This window comes from Anopheles merus, chromosome 2R, assembly GCF_017562075.2.
Source record: "Anopheles merus strain MAF chromosome 2R, AmerM5.1, whole genome shotgun sequence".
Taxonomy (NCBI): Eukaryota; Metazoa; Arthropoda; class Insecta; order Diptera; family Culicidae; genus Anopheles; species Anopheles merus.
This window is the reverse complement of record NC_054082.1, coordinates 3,194,589-3,213,588: the sequence shown is the minus strand read 5'-3', so window position 1 is coordinate 3,213,588 and position 19,000 is coordinate 3,194,589. Positions and strand designations below refer to the sequence as shown.

The 19,000-nt window shown below is 47.2% G+C and overlaps 5 protein-coding genes and 1 long non-coding RNA gene across 15 annotated transcripts in view; 4 read left to right on the top strand and 2 right to left on the bottom strand.

Moving 5' to 3' along the window:
• The first annotated feature begins 3,408 nt into the window (after positions 1-3,408).
• On the top strand, positions 3,409-7,835 carry LOC121590455 (protein scarlet-like). Of its 6 annotated transcripts, XM_041910171.1 has the most exons (8): positions 3,409-4,318; positions 4,413-4,558; positions 4,936-5,281; positions 5,362-6,266; positions 6,677-6,904; positions 6,992-7,233; positions 7,372-7,472; positions 7,574-7,835. In XM_041910171.1, exons 3-8 carry the CDS (start codon positions 4,978-4,980, stop codon positions 7,744-7,746), a joined length of 1,953 nt encoding a protein of 650 aa, XP_041766105.1. In that variant the 5' UTR covers positions 3,409-4,318; positions 4,413-4,558; positions 4,936-4,977; the 3' UTR covers positions 7,747-7,835. The 6 variants fall into 6 exon arrangements, with proteins under 6 accessions (XP_041766105.1, XP_041766104.1, XP_041766103.1 ...); XM_041910170.1 differs by lacking the exon at positions 4,413-4,558; XM_041910169.1 differs by lacking the exon at positions 4,413-4,558 and having other exon boundaries at positions 3,409-4,412.
• Positions 7,836-8,779: 944 nt separating this feature from the next.
• LOC121588585 lies at positions 8,780-10,163 on the top strand. The gene is made up of 3 exons (XM_041906667.1): positions 8,780-9,216; positions 9,287-9,856; positions 9,921-10,163. The coding sequence occupies exons 1-3, from the start codon at positions 8,965-8,967 to the stop codon at positions 10,068-10,070; spliced, it is 972 nt and encodes a 323-aa protein (XP_041762601.1). The 5' UTR covers positions 8,780-8,964; the 3' UTR covers positions 10,071-10,163.
• Positions 10,164-10,613: 450 nt separating this feature from the next.
• On the top strand, positions 10,614-11,955 carry LOC121589667. Its single transcript, XR_006004335.1, has 3 exons — positions 10,614-11,040; positions 11,158-11,805; positions 11,916-11,955. It is a non-coding gene; the product is annotated as an uncharacterized LOC121589667 (long non-coding RNA).
• Positions 11,956-11,995: 40 nt separating this feature from the next.
• Positions 11,996-13,603, top strand: LOC121588590. Its single transcript, XM_041906687.1, has 2 exons — positions 11,996-13,122; positions 13,186-13,603. Exons 1-2 carry the CDS (start codon positions 12,721-12,723, stop codon positions 13,321-13,323), a joined length of 540 nt encoding a protein of 179 aa, XP_041762621.1. The 5' UTR covers positions 11,996-12,720; the 3' UTR covers positions 13,324-13,603.
• Positions 13,604-14,004: 401 nt separating this feature from the next.
• On the bottom strand, positions 14,005-15,396 carry LOC121589752. The gene is made up of 4 exons (XM_041908864.1): positions 15,349-15,396; positions 14,322-14,548; positions 14,085-14,243; positions 14,005-14,040 (listed from the first exon to the last, which is right to left on the bottom strand). Exons 1-4 carry the CDS (start codon positions 15,359-15,361, stop codon positions 14,005-14,007), a joined length of 435 nt encoding a protein of 144 aa, XP_041764798.1. The 5' UTR covers positions 15,362-15,396.
• A 513-nt stretch (positions 15,397-15,909) lies between these two features.
• Positions 15,910-19,000, bottom strand: part of LOC121589521 (furin-like protease 1, isoforms 1/1-X/2) — a 145,356-nt gene continuing 142,265 nt past the window's right edge. For all 5 annotated transcript variants that reach the window (XM_041908501.1, XM_041908502.1, XM_041908500.1 and 2 more), the window contains one exon: positions 15,910-17,065. In XM_041908501.1, coding sequence (XP_041764435.1) covers positions 16,143-17,065 — 923 coding nt within the window. In that variant the 3' untranslated portion in view covers positions 15,910-16,142. The remainder of the gene's footprint in view (positions 17,066-19,000) is intronic.

The following is a 19,000-nucleotide window of genomic DNA, read 5'->3' as shown; positions in this document are numbered from 1 at the left end:
TCTCTTATATACTTCTGAACACAGTTCGTGGCACACAGTTTATGTCAAACGAGTACACAAAAAGCCATGGTTTAAAAAACAATACAAAACGACCGCATCAGCGCAACGTTCTAGCAGGTACTGCGGCATTAACAAAAAGGCACCCAAGATTGTTCGCTCCACTTGACCCATTTCCGTTCTCCATCAGCGAGCAAAGTGATTAGCTAAATATCAGCAAAATAAAACTAAAACCTTTGCAATGCTTATGCCAATGATAAGCAGGAGGGCACCACGACCGATCGATCATGTGGAGTCATTCGCCGTCAGTCGGCGCAAGAGCATAGATCGTGTAGGTTCCAGTGGCATTTGGTTGTCGGTGTTGTTTGATTGCGGAAGAAAGGCTACCACCCAGCAGGCTCCATACAATGGCCCTAAGTTTTGTCGCAAAGCGAGGCGTCAGTTGACGCATGCGCAAAAGAAGCTTCTGTTTGCGTTCGATTGATCGTTTTGCGTCGGATTCGCAGACTGATCAGCGCTAAACTCGTCAAAGCTTAACTTTTAAATGTTAAAAATTACACCCGTAACTCGTAAGCAGCAAAAGATTAAGTAGAGAGCGTGGGCTTTGCAGATCAGACGCAGATCGTATTTGGGGCCGACAAAGCGCTCAAATCGGCCGCAGTGAGACGCTGTCCCAAATTAATGAATTTTGTCGCATATATATAACGGGTGGCACGCGACTGGAGGGTACATGATTAATTAATGTTTTATTTCATAACTCGATGGGTCGTCCCTTATCAACGTGTGCCTACTTGAACAAGCGCGCCCTGTCGCGCGTCCGGCACACAGACCGAAAGCCACGCGATAAGACGGGACCCCGGGCACAGGAGCACGCGTTCCTGGTCAGGCCTCTGTGTTTTCGGCTAAGCTAAAAAGCTGGGTGTAGGTTGTGGTTTTATTGCATTTCTAAAAAGCTAATAAAACTAAGCAGTGGGAAAAAAGCCCCACTAAAATGAAGGAAAAAAGTTAAAGGAAGGCAACGATGTTCGCATAAACAACATGTCGTGATTGATTCTTTCTTTCTTTTTTTGTGGTTGTTATTTTGCTATGTCTAAGAAGCTCATTTCATCTGGCTTTAACTGCTGTGGTTGGCGTCATTAGTCGTTGTTTTTTTGTTGCTGATGTGCTGTATATTCCCATTGGCTGTCTTAGCCCGACGTTACGTTTGCAATCTTTTTGGTTGTTGTTTTTTTACTGTTTTCAATTTAATTTTATTTTTCCAAGAAGAGCGCTGTAGACGAAACTTCCTTACAGATGTGTTTTTTTTTACAGCGATGTTGGCCCGATTGGTTCAATTCGTCTCTTAAAAACTTTCTTAGGGCAACGGTTTAATTTACGGAATATGATTAGAGCGGAATAATGATGTGAGTAACGAGTCCTTGAAAAAGTATTTCAACTATAAAGAGCAAGGAGCGGTCCCAAGTCGAGCGAGCCACCGTCGTTGATCGATTGTGCAAGTATGTTCTAGATATTAGAAGAATTCTAACGATTTTTTGAAACATTTTCAGACAGAGCGGCTCGGCAGGAATCTCTTCTTTATTTATTTTATGTTTGAACTATTTACACCTTTATTACACATATTAAATGATACAAAACACAATATATTGATGTATGGGGCCGCGCGCACGAGCCGCACCGTGAGCCCTACCGGGAGCCCTGCTCGACCGGTAGCCTGTTACACACTCCTGCGTTAGGTGCGCTCTGCACACACTTAGCGCGCATCGCTAAGTGCGGCGTATTAGTGTGCGTGAGCGCAGTGTCGATTCCTGGATGTCGACCAGCAGCAGCGCAACTGCTACGGCGAATCCAGGGCTCGGCACGTCTATCCACAACATCTCCCCCTTTTAATAACCGAAGGGTCGAACCGACGCGGGTGATATTCCACAACGGAATACCAGCGTGGTGACACCCTTCGACCGATGGTACGTAGTGGGGCCCGTGATGCTGCTGCGCTCATGTTCCCGGGCGGCGGCGATGATGCCGCGTTCGCGTTCCTCGGGTTGCGGCTGTTGTTTCTGGAGCGGCGGCGATGAAGCCGCGTTCGCTGTCCTCGGGTCGCGTCTGCGATGATGACCTGTTGTCCCGGGGCGGCGGCGATGATGCCGCGTTCGCTTTCCTCGGGAGCGTCTGCTATGGTGCACCGTTGTCCCGGGCGGCGGCGATGATGCCGCGTTCGCGTCCTCGGATTGTAGCGTCGCTGCTACGCCTGCCGGGAGGTGAGGGTGGTGCCGCGATGAAACCTTGCACCGGCAGGGCCATGACCGGCGACAGCAATGGCCGGCCACAGCGATGGCGTCTCTGGCTGGACGTGCTGGGTTTGCTGCAGGTGAGGCGGAATGTGTCGTCGCCTATGATGCGAGGCTGCTGCGTTGCAGCCGAGGCGACTTACGTGTCGCCGTTGGTGATGCGGGGCTCGAGCCGCGGCGGGAATGCGACCACGCCGATGACGTGCTGCCGTGCTGTAGTCAAAGCAACCTGCGGGTTGCCGATGATGAGGCGGACTCGAGCCTTGGCGGGATTGCGACCTCGCCGATGATGTGCTGAAGTGCTGCAGCCGAAGCAACTTGCGCGTTGCTGTTGGTGTTGCTGGGCTCGAGCTGCGGTGGGATAGCTGCTTCGCCGATGACGTGCTGCAGGGCTCGAGCCGCGGCGGGAATGCGACCTCGCCGATGACGTGCTGCGGTGCTACAGCCGAAGCAACTTGCGCGTTGCTGTTGGTGTTGCTGGGCTCGAGCTGCGGCGGGATAGCTGCTTCGCCGATGACGTGCTGCAGGCCTCGAGCCGGGGCGGAATGTGCCGTCGCCCTTGATTTGCGGCTGCAGTGGGTGGTGTGTAGCCGGCTGCCCATTGCAGCGGTCGCCAGTGATGGGACAGCAGCCGGGGCCACGGTGTCTGCGGTGGCGGCGGCCCGGTGTTCCGCGGTATCCAAAGGCACAGGGAACCGTGCCATCGCGATGGCCGCTGCACTGACGCTGCAGAAAGGCCAAACGAAACGCGATGGCTGCCGCGGGTTCTGTAGGATCCTCCTTGCGCAAGAGGATCCCATCCTCGTCGCCACTTTTATGTTTGTACTATTTACACCTTTATTACACATATTAAATGATACAAAACACAATATATTGATGTATGGGGCCGCGCGCACGAGCCGCACCGTGAGCCCTACCGGGAGCCCTGCTCGACCGGTAGCCTGTTACACACTCCTGCGTTAGGTGCGCTCTGCACACACTTAGCGCGCATCGCTAAGTGCGGCGTATTAGTGTGCGTGAGCGCAGTGTCGATTCCTGGATGTCGACCAGCAGCAGCGCAACTGCTACGGCGAATCCAGGGCTCGGCACGTCTATCCACAACAATTTACTAATACATTTCCTTGATAATGATGGGCAATCGGAAGAAAAATAAAACATTCCCAAATAATCAATGAAAGCAGAGGTTTCAACAAAACCTCCTACCAAAATCCACTCCCAATGTGTGACACTGTAAGCACTCCCCAAAAATCAGCCGATTACTACCAACGCTCTAATCAGTGTGCACCCGAGCAATGGGGGAAAAAGTGCTCTCCGCACGGAATTATCGATGCATAATCTTACCTAGAGAAAGATGATTTATAAAACACGGCTAAAAAAGCGGTCCACGCCGGCGAGTCTACAGAATAATTGCCACATAATCAACGGTACATAAAAACACGACCCCAGTACAAATTCCATGATACCGGCGGGAGGCACTCGGAGAAGCCGATCGAGCTGCTGGGCCGTCTACGTTGCCTTGGAATCAATCGAAAAAGTTAACAGAAAATGGACATTTCGGCTGCTCGCCTGATAAGCCCGGTACACGATCCAACGATCTCTCTCTGTCTCTTTCTCTCTTTCTATATCTCTCTCCTTCTCTTTCCTTTTCTCACTCTCGACTAGCAGGATGTTCAGTAGTCCTGTGTGGAGCGGGCTAGTAGTCTGTGACCAACATCCAACCAGACAAGTGGGCCCGTACAGAGTACGCAGCCCGATCTCCTGTCGTTGTAGTTTTGCTGAAACTTTTGTTTTCCTATTTAAACGGAACATTTTTTTTTTGTCAACGTGTGTGAACGACGAAACTTCGCTCTATTGCGGATCAATTCGTCTGAAGTGAATTTGTTTGTTTGTGTTACTCATACAACGGAAAAATGGACGATGTTTCTGTTACGCATCTAAGCTGTGTGTTGGCTCTGTGGCGATCGTTTGAGTGTGTGATGTGGTGACTGCTTTTCAAGGTTCAATGAACGGGATTAGTTTTTAATAGCTCAGTTAATGTAAGCAAAATCGTCCTCAAGTGGTAAAGAGAGCGAAGAATTGAGTGCGATAAATAGCGTATTGGATGGATTGTAATTGATGGTATAATTACAGGTATTACAAACAAAAAAACACTACAGCATGTATAGGTTACCACGACAACGATGGTAGTGACATATGAAGGATCGAAAATGTGGAGACCGTCCCTTATCCTTAAGAACAAACTTTAAGTAGAGGGATTGTAAATTAGTTAAACATTTGTGAGCGCTTTTTTGCCAAATCTTTCCCTTATCCTTTTTGTTTTAGTTTCGTGTGCGCACATTTGATTACACAACGCGACAGACAGATTAACGGCAACGGACAGACAGCATTAAAAATGTCTGTCTCCCTGCCCTGCTCAATATTTAATTTGTTTCGTTATGAGACGGGAGTTTTACTGCGAATTGTTCATTGATTAAAGTATGTCATGCATGAAATCAGCCTCTTTTTTGTTGCTGCTGCCTTTCGGTACTTAGTCGACCTTTCCAAAATGCAGGCCAGTGGCCCCAGACAGTTTACATCCCGACGACGCAGACATGGTGCGGTCTCGCCGAATGCTTTTCGCATTGATAAGTGTGTTGTTTATTTTTGCTTTCAGCTCAGTTTTTGGCACGCGAGAAATCATAATCCCCCGAGTGTAATGTCTGCACGGGAAACGGTCGTCTCGACCGCCGTGTGCTGCACTGTTGATAACCTCGACGGTATGCCAGGCGTAACCGTAGCTCAGCACGAAGTTGCCGCCGCCGCCGCCGCCGACGACGTTACCCTAATCTGGCAGAACTTGACCATTACGCCCATCCGCAGCAAGCCCGGTGCTGGGGAGCAGCATCCGGTACTGAACGACATAAGTGGCACCTTGCAGCCGGGCACGCTGGTGGCCCTCATGGGACCGAGCGGGGCCGGCAAGACCACGCTCATGTCCGCCCTAGCGTACAGGATGAGCGGTAAGAGGGGGAAGGGGGGCTTAATTCTCGACCGAAGTGCAATAATGAAGGCTTCTTGGGGAGTTTTTTTTTTATTTTAGACAAAATGACAATTGCCGGCGATATTCGCGTCAACGGATGCCCGATCGGACCGTACATGTACAACATCAGCGGATACATCTATCAGGACGAGCTGCTGCCGGACTCGATCACCGTGCAGGAGCATCTGCAGCTGATGGCCAACCTGAAGCTCGGCAAGAGCGTGACGGCCGAGCGGAAGCGCGCCATGATCGCGAACATACTCTCCCGCACGGGGCTGGAGCGGTGCGCCAACACGAAGATCGCGGACGCTACCGGCATCGGCAAGACGCTGTCCGGCGGCGAGAAGAAGCGGCTCGCCTTTGCGGTGGAGCTGCTGTCCAAGCCAAAGTTCCTGTTCTGCGACGAGCCGACGACCGGGCTCGACTCGTACAGTGCGCGCCAGCTGGTCGAGATGATGAAATCGCTGACCCGCACCGGCACGACCGTCCTGTGCAGCATCCACCAGCCGGCGGAGAAGCTGCTGTACGAGTTCGACAGCCTCATCCTGCTGACCGGCGGGCGGACCGGGTTCATCGGCGCACCCTCCGAGGCGGTCCAGTTCCTGCGGTTGCAGGGTTTGGAGTGCGAGGCCGGCTACAACACGGCCGACTTTCTGCTCAAGGTGCTGTCGAGTACGACGACCACCACCAGGAAGGGCAACCAGTTCACGACGGGCGCGATCGGGCCGAAAACGATCTGCAACAACTACAGTGCCAGCGAGGCGGCCCGCCGCCAGGAGGCACTGATCAGCATGGAGCTGTACCGCACGACCGTGGACAGTGGAGGGGATGAGGCATTTCGAAGGCGACTTACCACGAGCCGCGACCGCTGCTGGTTCTACACGCTCTACTGGCTGATGTACCGGCACGTGCTTCAATCGCACCGGAATCCAAACTTGCAGTATTTTAAGATCGTGCAGCGAATCGTAAGTGTCGACCTGGGGCTAACTGTTGTGTGGTTTGTGCTCGCCTGTGGTCACTATGATTGATAGAAGCATCGCACCTTCTGTGCGATGATTAAGCGGGCGCTTTTCACTCAGTGGTGTGATAAGCCGCGCGGTGTCAAGGGGCCTGAACTACTGTTTCGATTGGGAATGTTTGTTATTTTTTCCATCTTTTTGTAATTATTTTGACTGCCTGACCTGAATTATCACTTTCGATTTCTTTTGTAGCAGGAGGTTTGTTTTTTTTTGTTGATGTCTTGCTTTGAGTGCGTGTGTGGGGTGCCCTTGTCAGCAGTCGAATTAATATTCCTCACACACAGAGCTAGTACAAAGATTGAGAGATTGAGTGATTCTCGCATGGTTTGGTGGTGGTTCTTTCTCGCTGTTCGCAGGCAATCGCGGTGCTGGTTGGACTCTGCTTTTCCGACGCGATCGAGCTATCGCAGCGAGGCGTCCAGGCCATGCAGGGTGTCATATTCCTGATCGTCTCGGAAAACACGTTCCTGCCGATGTATGCCGCCCTGTCGCTGTTTCCCGAGCGTTTCCCACTGTTTCAGCGCGAGAAGAAGGCGAATCTCTACAGCACGGCCCAGTTCTACATCTCCACCATTATGTCGATGGTAAGGGTAAAGGTGCAATTTGCTGCTTGCTATTGCGAATGCTAACAATTGTTTTCGGTTTGGTCTGCCCATTTCATTACCTTCCAGACACCGTTCGTTCTGCTAGAGACGTGCGCATTCATCCTGATCGTGTACTTCCTAGCTAATCTCAGACCGACGCTGCTCGGCTTGCTGGTCACCGTAGTCGTCTCCGTGCTGGTGATGAACGTGTCGATCGCATGCGGGTGCTTCTTCTCCGTCCTCTTTCCGACGGTCGCCTCCGCCATGTCGTACTTGGTGCCGTTCGATTACATTCTAATGATCACGTCGGGGATTTTTATCAAAATCTGGTACGTACGGTTCGCTTCGATGCGAAGGAAACGAAGCGTCTGAACCGCGACTACACATATAATTAAAATTTAATGTCGCCATGCTGCTAATGAACAATTTTCCAAATTTTACCGGCTTTTTTTTTCGTTGCTCCACAGGTCTATGCCTACATATTTGCAATGGATGCCGTTCATTTCGTGGATGATGTTCGCCAGCGAGGCCATCTCGATCGCCCAGTGGGATGGTGTGAAGAGTATCGGTAAGCATCGCCAGCCCAAACAATTATCAGCTGCCGAGTGCGGTCGACCGCGAAGAAGAGTAATGATTAATGTGTGTTCCCATCTTCCCATTCGCACGCAGAATGCTCCAACATCATTCCGAGCGTGTGTCTGCACAACGGTGAGCAAGTGCTGGATCAGTACTCGTTCAGCCGGCAGCATCTGAGGACGGATCTGGTGGTGCTGGTGGGACAGTACTTTATTTATCATCTGATGGCAATGCTGTGCCTGGCAAGGCGAGTGTCCCGCAATTAAACGATGCATAGCTATACAGTTTTATGTTCTATTTCTATAAAAAAACTAACGTTAACTGTGGTTCCAATAAAGTCTAGCCGAAAAAAAAACACAGAAAATGTTATTGTTTCTCTCCCGCATGATATGGTGAGCGCGTGAACTCTTTGGAAAGGATGAGCCAGTTATTACCGAGTGTCGTAAAGACCGTGAAGCCGAAAAAGAAGACGAAGAACTGGAGGAGATAACGAACCCAACGAAACATGAAGCTACGCAGTGTAACGTTTTTCAAATTCAAAATAGCGCCTAAATGTAGACATTACGATCTCGTTCAATATTGCATACCTTCTGGCGTAGTCTAGTTTTATGTGAGGCATGCACCCAGCAGGCAATTTCAATTTTCATCACTTGACGAGCTTTTGCAAAGCTAAAAAGGTAGAACGATAAAGAGATGGAATATGATTGTATTTACAGGGTTTCCCAAGGTTTTTTGGTTGCTTTCCATAGCTTTTGGATCGTTCCAACGATTTATTAGGCGTAACCTATAATGTTTTGGTTCAATTGTGATGATACCAGTAAATTGTGGGAACGATCCAAAAATATATCGGAAACGATTAATAAATCTTGAGAGAACCAACCAATACGTCGTGAAATATTTTATATTGTTTTTTTTTTCTTTCAATTTTCATTTCAATATTCCTCACTGATTTAAATCTTAAAACACAGTCATGTCGAGCACATGATTATATGATTGACGGTACTCATCGACACGCCTCTTCTGGATCGGTAATTAGCAGTGAGATAATGTACCCACCACAAGAGCGTAGACATTTTATTTTGCAAACATGCCATCCCGCTAACCAATGAGTCGTTTGCTGATAACGAGTATGCTACTACTCTTACTCTTTCTGCACGGAATCGCCACACAGTCTGGCGCTGGCAAAAAAGAGTTCCCTTCTTATCACTGCAAGGCTTGACCAGCGCAACCAGTAGCAACAGCGAGTACCACAAGACACTCGATTGGTGGACCAAAATTTGTCAAACACAATCAGTCACCACTCGCCACTGTCCATTCATTCTTTGCCCGACCGTCGATGAACGAACAACGAACATCCCGGCGTTGTGTCGTGCCTGATCCCCCGTTATCGTTGACCAGCGTTGACGGTTGACTTGCGCGGCAACACAAGCGAAGAACCGTTCGGCGTAGTGCGCGGAAAGAGTGAGTGCCCATATAGGTCGCTTATGTTGTCGCCGATGGATCCGACGGTAAACAGTACCGGCGGGTCGAGTGCCTGTGCCGACTACCGGAAGAAGCGCATCAAGAACGTGCAAAAGCTTGAGCTGGTGCGGTTAATGAAGGCCAACTTTCTGTTCATCCGCGGCAAGCATGCCGTCGCGCGCAGTGAGAAGAGTCGGGCCGACGTTTGGAAGGTGATTACCGGCCGGCTGAACAGTTTGGGCCCACCGGTCCAGTCGGCCGAAGCGTGGCAACGAGTGAGTGTGATCGATATAAAATAAAAAAGTTTGTAAGGGAAACTAACACAAAATGCGTTCAAATTAACAGCGCTGGAATGATATGCGATCGGCTACGAAGAGCAAGATGGCCAAAATTCAGAACTACGTGCGCGAGCACGGTGAAGACTGCCCGTACAAGCTGAACCTGGTGGAGCGGCTCATCTGGGACACGTTCAGTGTGAAGCCGGAGGAGTACATGAAGGATCTGAACATGAAGCTGTGGCGCGAGAAGCAGCAAAAGTGTGCCGGACCGTCGGTGGGTGACAGTGTGTCCTCCTGCTCGTCCCAGCTGTCGGCCGACCAGAGCTTCGACATGGGATGGAATCAGGTGGGGACGACCGTTCACGACACTGGTGCCACCGGGTGGAGCTCCGCGTCGTTCGCTGCCATGGGCAGGGAGGGCGGTGTGATGGAGGACACGAATCGAACGGCCCCTTTCTATCCTACTTCCAGCACTAGCCAGCCGGATCAAAGCTTCGGACCACCAGCACAGCCGATGGAAATGGACTATGCGGGATATTCGGGAGCATCCACAAGCAGCAACGTAACGCACCTCAGAAGCTTGGAATCAACGACTCACTGGCCATCTGCGGGCTCATCTTCCGAGGAGCAGTCAAAGGTATTCATTTACAAGTCAAACATTCCGCTTCAGCTAGTGATCGTTTGGTTTCTCTCCTCTTCAGCTAATCCCGAGTGGATCGACGGATCTCGTGCCCGGCAGCAAGGTGTTGCGAGAGCTGAACAAACTGTTCGATCTGGTACTGAAACAAAATGAAGAAATTCTGGCCTTGCTAAGGCAACCCGCAGCCAATGAGCAGGAGAACCGTGTGTGATGGAAACCAGTTCACGAAGAGTTCCTTAACAATAGTAAACTATGCTTGTAAAGAGTGTCTAAAGTTAAAATATATAACATACAGTAAATCATATACATCAGCAGTTTGCTTAGTTTTCAATTCCAAGGCCCTTATCTTAGTATAACAGTTTGTGAGCCTTGCCTCGGATTCAATTCTGAGATGATCCCGACATGATAGGAGAAGATCGGAGAATATGACACTACAGTACAAACTACCAAGGACAACAACAGCTTAACCCGGCGCTCTAGCACCAATGGAACATGACGATGCACCTCCACATAGCTCTATTCATTTGTTCGAGTCTGATATCTTGTTCGATTGGTGCCAGAGCGCCGCCTAACTGTTATACTGCAAGCGAATTGGGTTATGTACATCTACAGGTAAGTAAGTACACTCCTGTGGTGGTCAACTGCCAACGCACTAGATCAAATACTACTAAACGACCAGAAAAGTAGGCCGAAAAAAGGCTTGCGTTTAGTTGAGGGGAGGGGTGGTGGGGGGGGGGGGGAAAGTGTCCGCCACTAATCGGTTGTAATTTAATAATTGTCACATCGCTACCGCCATTCGTTGCGCCGCTGCTGATAATTGCTGACTAGTTGTACCGCCGTCGGCACATTCGTTTTGTATTTTCGGACCTTGATAGTGAGGCCGGTTTTGTGCCTGGCCGATCAACTGGAGGAGCTGTGGTCGTGTAGTTTTTAATTAAAATCTCGACGGACGCTGACAAACCAGCGATAAGTGATTGGAGTGATAGAGTGTTTGTTTTCGTTGTAAAACAATTTCAGGTCACAAATAGAGTGTCGGCTAGAGCTGTGGCGTCTTTGAAGTGTCGGCTGCCGCTTTAGTTAATCACGTTTGTTTGGAACCTCTTTTTTATTATTGATTATATAGTCAACACAACGGATGAAGCAATCGATGCTGCTGCAGAAGAAATTGGGCGCATGTTGAGGTAGAGTAAGGTTCGATAGGCTGCACACGCTCACAATAGGTTCGATAGGCTGTGGCACCATTAGCAGTTTATTATGGTTCACTTTTTTCTGAAAAGTATTTTTTTCTTTAACTGCAGGTACATTCAGACGATTATCTTTGACTCGTAAGAAATGGTCATCGCTTTAAGTTTGGCTGTAAACACTTCCTACAATCACAAAAAAGAACGTCACCCGTTTCGCGTCGTATCAAAAACCGGGCAAATGTAATCGAAACATCCGGCCAATTCTCTCTAATATGTCACACCGTGCGGAACGAGGATTAGCTAACCGCGAAAGGATTTGACAGGGATTCGAACCGTATCAATCGTGTCCGGTGGCGGGGCCATTCCAGCTGGCAGATTGGTTCGAATGAGGATGGAAGTTATTTTCGTCCGCTTTTTCGTGGCTATAAATGGGCACTGGATAGATGGCTGGTGCAGTGAAATAAATTATGAAACTGTCAATCAAGGCATGAACCGAAAACATCGCTAATTATATAAAGGATGGTAAACAAACTCATTGCCATCCTAGTTCACATTGAATTATGAAACATGTTCTTTAGTTAGGGCACCGATGTGTCGACCATGTTGCTCACAAAGTTCTGTGAAGTCGTCCAGAAAGATACAAGGAGCGTAGTAGGCCCAATTTGAGATGGAGACAGCTAGAAGACATCTGCCATTTAGACCGAAAAACGGATCGAATGATGAAGGCTTATTTCTTTTAAAAAACAACCTTGTGACACATCCGTAAGTACCCTAAACTCGAGTTTAACGTGGTTTGTTATACCGTAATACTCTTCTCCTTCTTCTTCTTCTATTTGGCGTAACGTCCTACGTGGACTTACCGGCCTATACAGGCTATCGAGACTTAATGCATTACCACGCAGCCGGATAGTCAATACTTGCTACGGGGGGACGGTCCATTCTAGGCTTGACCCATGACGGGCATGTTATTGAGTCGTTCGAGTTGACGACTGTACCACGGGACAGCCTCATTCTTATCGTAATACTATTAAAGGTTATAAATAGTTTCACACAACGCATAATTGGCGCCATACAACATAACAAAAGTTATAGGGCGTTACATCGCATACAGCTAGCAAACGATCCGATTAGCAAGTTAATTAAGCGTACGTTTCGTTCTGCAAGAGCTTGTGCAATAATCTGCAATGCTGTTGATGCAGTTTGCTGCAAGATGACTCTGCATGAAACTCACGATCCATTGTGGTTTGATAGATACGCCTGTTTACGCGACAGGGAATCGATTGGTTCACTGGCTTCGATAGTAGCCGTTATCATAGGGGCGCGATGGCTAAAAAAAACTTCGCTTGCAGAAAGGAAAACATCGCCCAATGCGACATCCTGGCTAGATGGATTGTAACGATCCGGCACTGATTGCCATCCCGATCAGGCGACAGCGAATGAGGACAACCAAGTCACAAGAGTGCTTGCTACTGGCTGTGCAGCATCGGCCATTATCGGAGTCTTGTGTTATCACTTAAGTCATGCGTATCGGAAGAGCGGATGACACCGGTGACGTAGGACGAACCGAATGCTCTTCGGGGACTTAATCTTCGAGCTGACACACTGAAATTGATTTAATTTCGTCGGTTAGTCGTACTCGGGCAGCGATTGGACGAGGTTCACGATCGTGTTCTACCAATGAGCTGGCATAGTGGTGAAGATTCTGGTACTGCGATGAACTACGCCTCGTACGGTGTTGGATCGTCGTCAGTGAGTGCGTTGAAGCCAGTGCAAAGTTCTCGAATGGATTCGACACAAGACACACTAGAACAGTACCAACTGCTCCAGGATGAGTGGCCTAGTTACTCGCACGCTACTACCTACAATAAACCCTCCATGGACATTCAGCTGCTGAACGACGAGCACGAGAAAGCGATCCTGCGTGATCTGTGCAAAACGGGTGGATCGGAAAGTACACCGTTGACCACGTTTAGCTACATCAGTGAGTACATCTGCTCGAACAACATCGACATTTGGCCGGGAGAGATAGCGAGCTCGTCCGAGGCGAGTGCTAAGCAGGAGTTGGACCACGGAGAACAGGTTCGTGCCAACAGGGCTAATGGTAGAATTGAATCTATTTAATGTTATTCTAATTTTTTTTAGCGTATACCCATTTCCGGATGCATTCATCAGCAAGTATACCTGCGATGCAAACGGGTGCTGGAGTCGATCATTGTGAGGAACGAACAGATTTTGGCCGTGCTGCGTCAAAAATCTTGTCAGAAGGATAGTATCAAGTAGACACAAAAGACGACATAATCAGGCATTTTTCAGGTTAAATTTAGGCAAGTAGCCTCTAGAGTTGAAAGGATCACGTTTTATGAGGATCGCCCTGTGTGCTACTGTGTCTGCAGTGGTAGTAACATGGTTTATAAGGCTGTTCATGGTGACATATAGCTTCATCATAAAGTTTAAAACAGAATAAGCTGAATGAATATGAGGCTGACTTCTGGCGAATATCTTGGAGTTTATTCTGGAGTCGCGGAAAGTAATAAATGTTCGGCGTTGGACTAAATGGACTAAAGTGTCAGTACTTTATTTTAGTATTATTGTTATTGTTGGTGTTACTCTTTAAACGTGATGCACCAAGTAAGATATTTGTTCCTGCTGATCTTGTACTTGGCGTAACAATTTGTAAAGATCTTCCAACGATGATCTACACTCTGCAGAAGTGTCGAGTATCTGGAAAAGCACAAAACATGATTTATTAGAAATCGAATAGGATTTCTCAAACAGCTTATTTCCAAACAAGTTTCGAAGAAGAAGCATAGCTTTGTAGATTATACCTGTGCAGTGCGTAGAATATTGGATTTTTTCCCATCTTCGATAAAAGTCAACTTGTTTGACATTTCATTATTCAGCTGAGAATGGGTTGAGGAATTCTTGAGGCTTGTAGCAGAGTTCTGCATGTCATACTCGTTTTTAGACGGATTGGAGCAAATGGAGGATGAACCGCAACTTCCGTCAAATGTAACAGATTTGCTGGCAGAATCTTTATAGACTGTTTCAATCTGCTTGGCCGGATTAGCACACAACGTGCTCCAGATTTGCCGCTCTAGCGAGGTCAGTCTGTAAGGACACAATTCTTCGCCATTTTCCCCAACAAAGCTCTGTATCTTGTGCATCTTTTGCTTGGTAGTGGATCGCAAATCGTTCCATCGCTGTAAACGAACGGAACAGAAACATCACAAACATATTGTTTTAAGGGCAATAAAACACGAAAACTCAAAGATACTCACTTTCTGCCATACTTCAGTCGAGTGCATCGGCGGCCCCAAGCTGTTTAGGCGGTTGGTGATCATTCTCCACACTTCTGCACGGCTCAGGTCACCCCTAACCACGGCATGTTTGCGCTCGATAAAGAGAAAGTTGGCTTTCATCAAACGTACCAGCTCCTGTTTCTGTACACCGTTAACACGCTGCCTAGACCTCTCGTCATCGGACGTAGGTGCTAACTGTTTCATGACTAAGTTCACCGGAGATGACATTGTTAAACCACTGATCTGATTAGCCTGAGCACACAAAAGACAATACAATTCCCAATTTTCACCTACGTCGACTAATCGAAAGGAAGTTGTGCAACTGAATTAGTGGCAGCGTGAAGAAGCGATCCTCTGGCTTTGGCAATGGTTCTGAACGGAATGGTAAATCAACGCAAAAGTAATGGATTTTTGTTCATTGTGAAAGTAGGATTAAAAATGTTAATACATCTATATACCATTTATGTTGATCATGAGCTGCAGTTGTGGTCCTAAAATGCAAGGTATAGTTTTATTTTGCGGAAACAATTTGCATGAGAGAATACTAAAAAAGCAAAATATTTACTCATTACAATCCGGAAAAGTGAATGACCTATCAGAGAAAAAAGACAAACAAATCCCTACTACATACTACATTGTATATAAAGTAAATGCAATACCATTATCTCACTTTTATTTTCGGCTAACTGGCAAATTAGAATTCTTTTGTTCTTCTTTCCAAAAAGTATCTCCCGATTCCATTAATCATCTCGCTCTATGATAGATAATAGCCGTAAAAGACGGCTTTACTGCTTTGAACCACACTAAAACAAAACAAAACTAAATGCTTACAGATCAAGAGGTCCAGAGTGAACCCCAAGCGCATTGTGTTTTATTTTTAATTGAATAAAGGTTCCGAATCGCTCATTCCATGAGCCGTGACAGGTTCAGTGTTGCATGGATTTTTTTCACAACTTGTTTCACATTAGGTGTTTCGGACAAATCTGTGCAAAAATTGAAAACTCACCATGATTCAGCATGAAATCGGCTAAATGAAGCGATATTGTGGGAGTGTTTTTGCAGCATGCCACGCGTGGCCATATCAGGGCAAAAAATGGCGAATGATACTAGTAGTATCAAAGAGTGTAGCAACTCAAATCAAATCCATGCGAAATGTGCAATGCAAATGACAGCTTAATAGATTAGCTCGTATGGTTCAGTTTGATTGGTCAGTCTTTATAGGGTAGAAGGAGAGTAAGTAGAAGAATGTGAAATACATGTATTTTGCATTAAAAAATCTTTAAACATCGTTGGTCGACCACATTCTGCAGGATCGACATAAGACAAATAAGAATGTTGATTATATACGTTCACTGCCATTTGTGTTTAGAAACGAAACTGTCTACTTACCTCAATGTTGTTGAAAATTAGTCCATTTCTTGCCTAAAATGCTTAGTGTAATTCTAGCGACACTGTCGAATGCTTCAAGCGTTTACCAACTTCAAATACTTGGCTATGGCAACCAACACGCGCGTTTTCTTTTCTCAATTTCTTTTCATTCCCTCTAGAGGTTGAGGCACGTGTCCTATTCATAAGATAGTTGGATCACTTTTATTGCTTCCGTCACGTCTTCCTTACAGTAAAACAAAAGGTAAATAAAAAGGAAATACACTCTCCTGATTTCCTGAGCTGCCCACCACAACTTCACAGATTCACTTGTTTAACACTTGTTAGCGACATTTGCACTACATACATGACTATTGTTATTATTGCCAGAATGTGTGTGTGTGTGTGTCTGGTGCACATGGCGCACACTACTCTTTATCGCTTGCTGGCCGTTGGGCCGACTGTTTGTGTGGTGGAGGAAACGGGCAACAGATCGCCCTCATCGTCCCCGCTGCTTGCACTTTCATCGTCCCCGTACATCTCGTACTCCTCCTCCTCCTCCTCCTGCTCATTGGTGTGCACCCGGTCGTACCGAATGCTGGTCAATCCACTGCCCGTGCCACCGTCGCCCCCGTCACCGACGAATGCCAGGTGCCCCGGCCCGGACATCTCGCCAATGCCGGGCGAACCGTGGAAGCAGTGCACCCACAGCACGTAAATTGCCACGAACGCGACCAAAAGCACCCCGGCGAGAAACACCACCGGCGGAAGGTAGCCGTAGATGGGGGCCAACCCGGAGGACGATGCGGTACCTGTTGGCGGGTGCTCGGTATTGCTCGGGTCGGGTGCTTTCACTCGACCTGCGCTGCCATTGTTCGGGCCAGCCACCGGCACCGGTTGGCCCGGGCGCTTGTCGTTGATTGACACACAAATGCGACTTTCGCCACCGGATGCAATTGGCTGGAAGCGGAAGGCGGCCTGACATTCGAGACAGTCGGTCGCTTGCGGTCCGGTACACTTCAGGCAGGTCGTATGGCACTGGAGACACTGGGGCGAGGCCACTGGGTTGGTGGTGGTACTGGTGCCAGCGTGTGCCACTGACCGTTGGGATGCTTCAGCAGAAGAGGCACCGTTCATCAATGCCGTCGCGACCACATGTTGCTCTTGGCGACGACGACGCCGCCGCAACGATGACGGTGACAGTGGCCGTTGACCGTTGATCGCTATTTCATCGATGTCCGCTCGGTGGGATGCTGCTGTGCCGTTCGCTTCCGGGGCAAGCGGTGCCGAGGGGTACGTCCCCGGGGGACATTGAATATAGCAGCGGCCTTTGTAGTGGTACGCGGTTGGTTTGCATTCTGTAGGGGAGGAGAGAGAGATGGGAAACGAGAGAGAAGCGCGTTAGCAACTGGGCAACAAGGGTTGTGTCGTGTTTTGAAGGTAATGATGAACCCTCAGAGTATTAGCTAAAGGGTAGCTGTACATGCGGAAACTATAATCGTTCTAAAGAGTGTGGGAGGAATATATTTTACAAAACTATAGGCGAGAGAGTAATGCAAACCACCGTTAGCCTAACTAAGCCTTAATAGTTTGAAACAAGCTAAAACGCTAAATTACAAAAGCATGCAGCAAAGTTTAGTACAACCAATGATGGTGTGTCTCACAACATAGTAAAGGTAAAATAAAAATAAAAATAGATAACTAAATGTTAAATATAAATTAAACACATGCTTAGGAATGTAAGGAAACGTAAACAGAGCTAAGTAATGTGTTAAATGATTAAATAATGTATCCCACAAACTCGCTTAAACTTAACGATAAAATACATCTTAACTTAAATGTTAATGAAACTCAGAAGACAAGTAAGGTTCAATCAATAAATAAAGTAGAGTAACAAAAAGAGGGGAAAAACAAGAAAAATTAAACAAATCTTAACAAACTCAAACAAACCAGAGTACAGAGTAAAACTCATACTTTATCAATTTGGTTTAACATGGTGAGTGAATGTATTTGTTTGTGCGTTTATCTTCGTGGTTTTTGTTGATGTGTGTATCGTTTTTATCTTCGTGTTTTTTTCCACGTTTTAAAGTTTCTTAACCATTATTTATAACATTTTTGGTTGCTTATGCTGTTTGGTTCGATGTTTTTGTGTGTGTGTGTGTGTGTGATGTGTGTTAAAGCTATGTAACGCAGTTGCATTCCGGTTATACATACACAAAACAGGTACAACACAACGAAAGGTACAGATGGTAAATGGATGTTGGGAAGAAAAAAAAACTTAATCGTACCAGATAAGATAATAGTATAATAACAAAACAAGCTTCTACACACTACATTCCCATACATAGTAGCATAGAATAACGACATAGGAGAGTAGATAGTAAACGGATGTGAAGAACGTAACCTTTTGTTTGCAGATTGAATTCGTCCGCAGCGTTTTTGGCGTGCCCGTCGCCCCCCAGAGTGTGTTTGTGTGGCGGCATCATCTCCTTCTGTTCTGGCGCTTATCGTCCTACTCGAGATAGCGCCATTTCCTAATCTCGGGCCTGTGAAAAAGCGAAAAAAATCCCCCGCACCCAGACAGCCTGTTGTCTCCGTGTGGTTGCGCTCCTTCCTGCTAGCAGTGTTCTCTCGTCATTCATTCATTGTGTTCGCTTGTGTTCGCTTTCGCGTTAATTTTGTATCATTTGCGAATTATTGTTTCGCAATAATTTATTTTCCTTTTTCTTTTAATAGTTGTTGTTTCGTTCTGTTTTGTATTGTTTTTTTTTTTGTTTGTTTCGCTATCCATCGAACCATCTACACACATTTTTGTTTCTTCTTCGGTACGTTTGCCGTATCTTTTGCGTTCAAACTCTCTTCTTCTGCGCGCCGAGAAACGCAGCACCGTCTGTGCCGCGCTTGTTGTTCTAATTTTATAGTTTTATGTGTTTTGCTTTGTGTTTGTGTTTTTAAATCATTACATTCGCACCATGGACACCATGGATGGGGAAGCCATCATCGTCTGCTCCTTTTGAGTCACTTTTTCCCCCAACAACAGGCTCCTTCCTTTATGCGCGACTTCCGCACATCATCGGCGTATGAAGTAACGCTTTTACAAAGAAAACCAAAAACCAAAACCATTACATTCCTCCACTTTTGCGAACCAGTGCAGGAGCTTAAGTCTTAAAAGTAGAAATGTTTTGCGCCTTTAGACGTTTGCTTCGCGTTTTACACCTATCTAGATTTGAATTTAGAGTTAATTGTGTATTTGTGTGTGTGTGTTTATTCTTTTACCTTTGCATTCACCTAGC

Coding starts and splice junctions, on each gene's coding strand:
- LOC121590455 (XM_041910168.1), top strand. Junction 6,267..6,676: donor TTAAGATCGTGCAGCGAATC/GTAAGTGTCGAC, acceptor CGCTGTTCGCAG/GCAATCGCGGTGCTGGTTGG. Junction 6,905..6,991: donor TCTCCACCATTATGTCGATG/GTAAGGGTAAAG, acceptor ATTACCTTCCAG/ACACCGTTCGTTCTGCTAGA.
- LOC121588585 (XM_041906667.1), top strand. CDS start 8,965: ATGTTGTCGCCGATGGATCCGACGGTAAACAGTACCGGCGGGTCGAGT. Junction 9,217..9,286: donor CGGCCGAAGCGTGGCAACGA/GTGAGTGTGATC, acceptor TCAAATTAACAG/CGCTGGAATGATATGCGATC. Junction 9,857..9,920: donor CTTCCGAGGAGCAGTCAAAG/GTATTCATTTAC, acceptor TCTCCTCTTCAG/CTAATCCCGAGTGGATCGAC.
- LOC121588590 (XM_041906687.1), top strand. CDS start 12,721: ATGAGCTGGCATAGTGGTGAAGATTCTGGTACTGCGATGAACTACGCC. Junction 13,123..13,185: donor AGTTGGACCACGGAGAACAG/GTTCGTGCCAAC, acceptor AATTTTTTTTAG/CGTATACCCATTTCCGGATG.
- LOC121589752 (XM_041908864.1), bottom strand. Junction 14,244..14,321: donor CGACTGAAGTATGGCAGAAA/GTGAGTATCTTT, acceptor GTTCGTTTACAG/CGATGGAACGATTTGCGATC. Junction 14,041..14,084: donor CGGCCAAGCAGATTGAAACA/GTCTATAAAGAT, acceptor ATTTGACGGAAG/TTGCGGTTCATCCTCCATTT.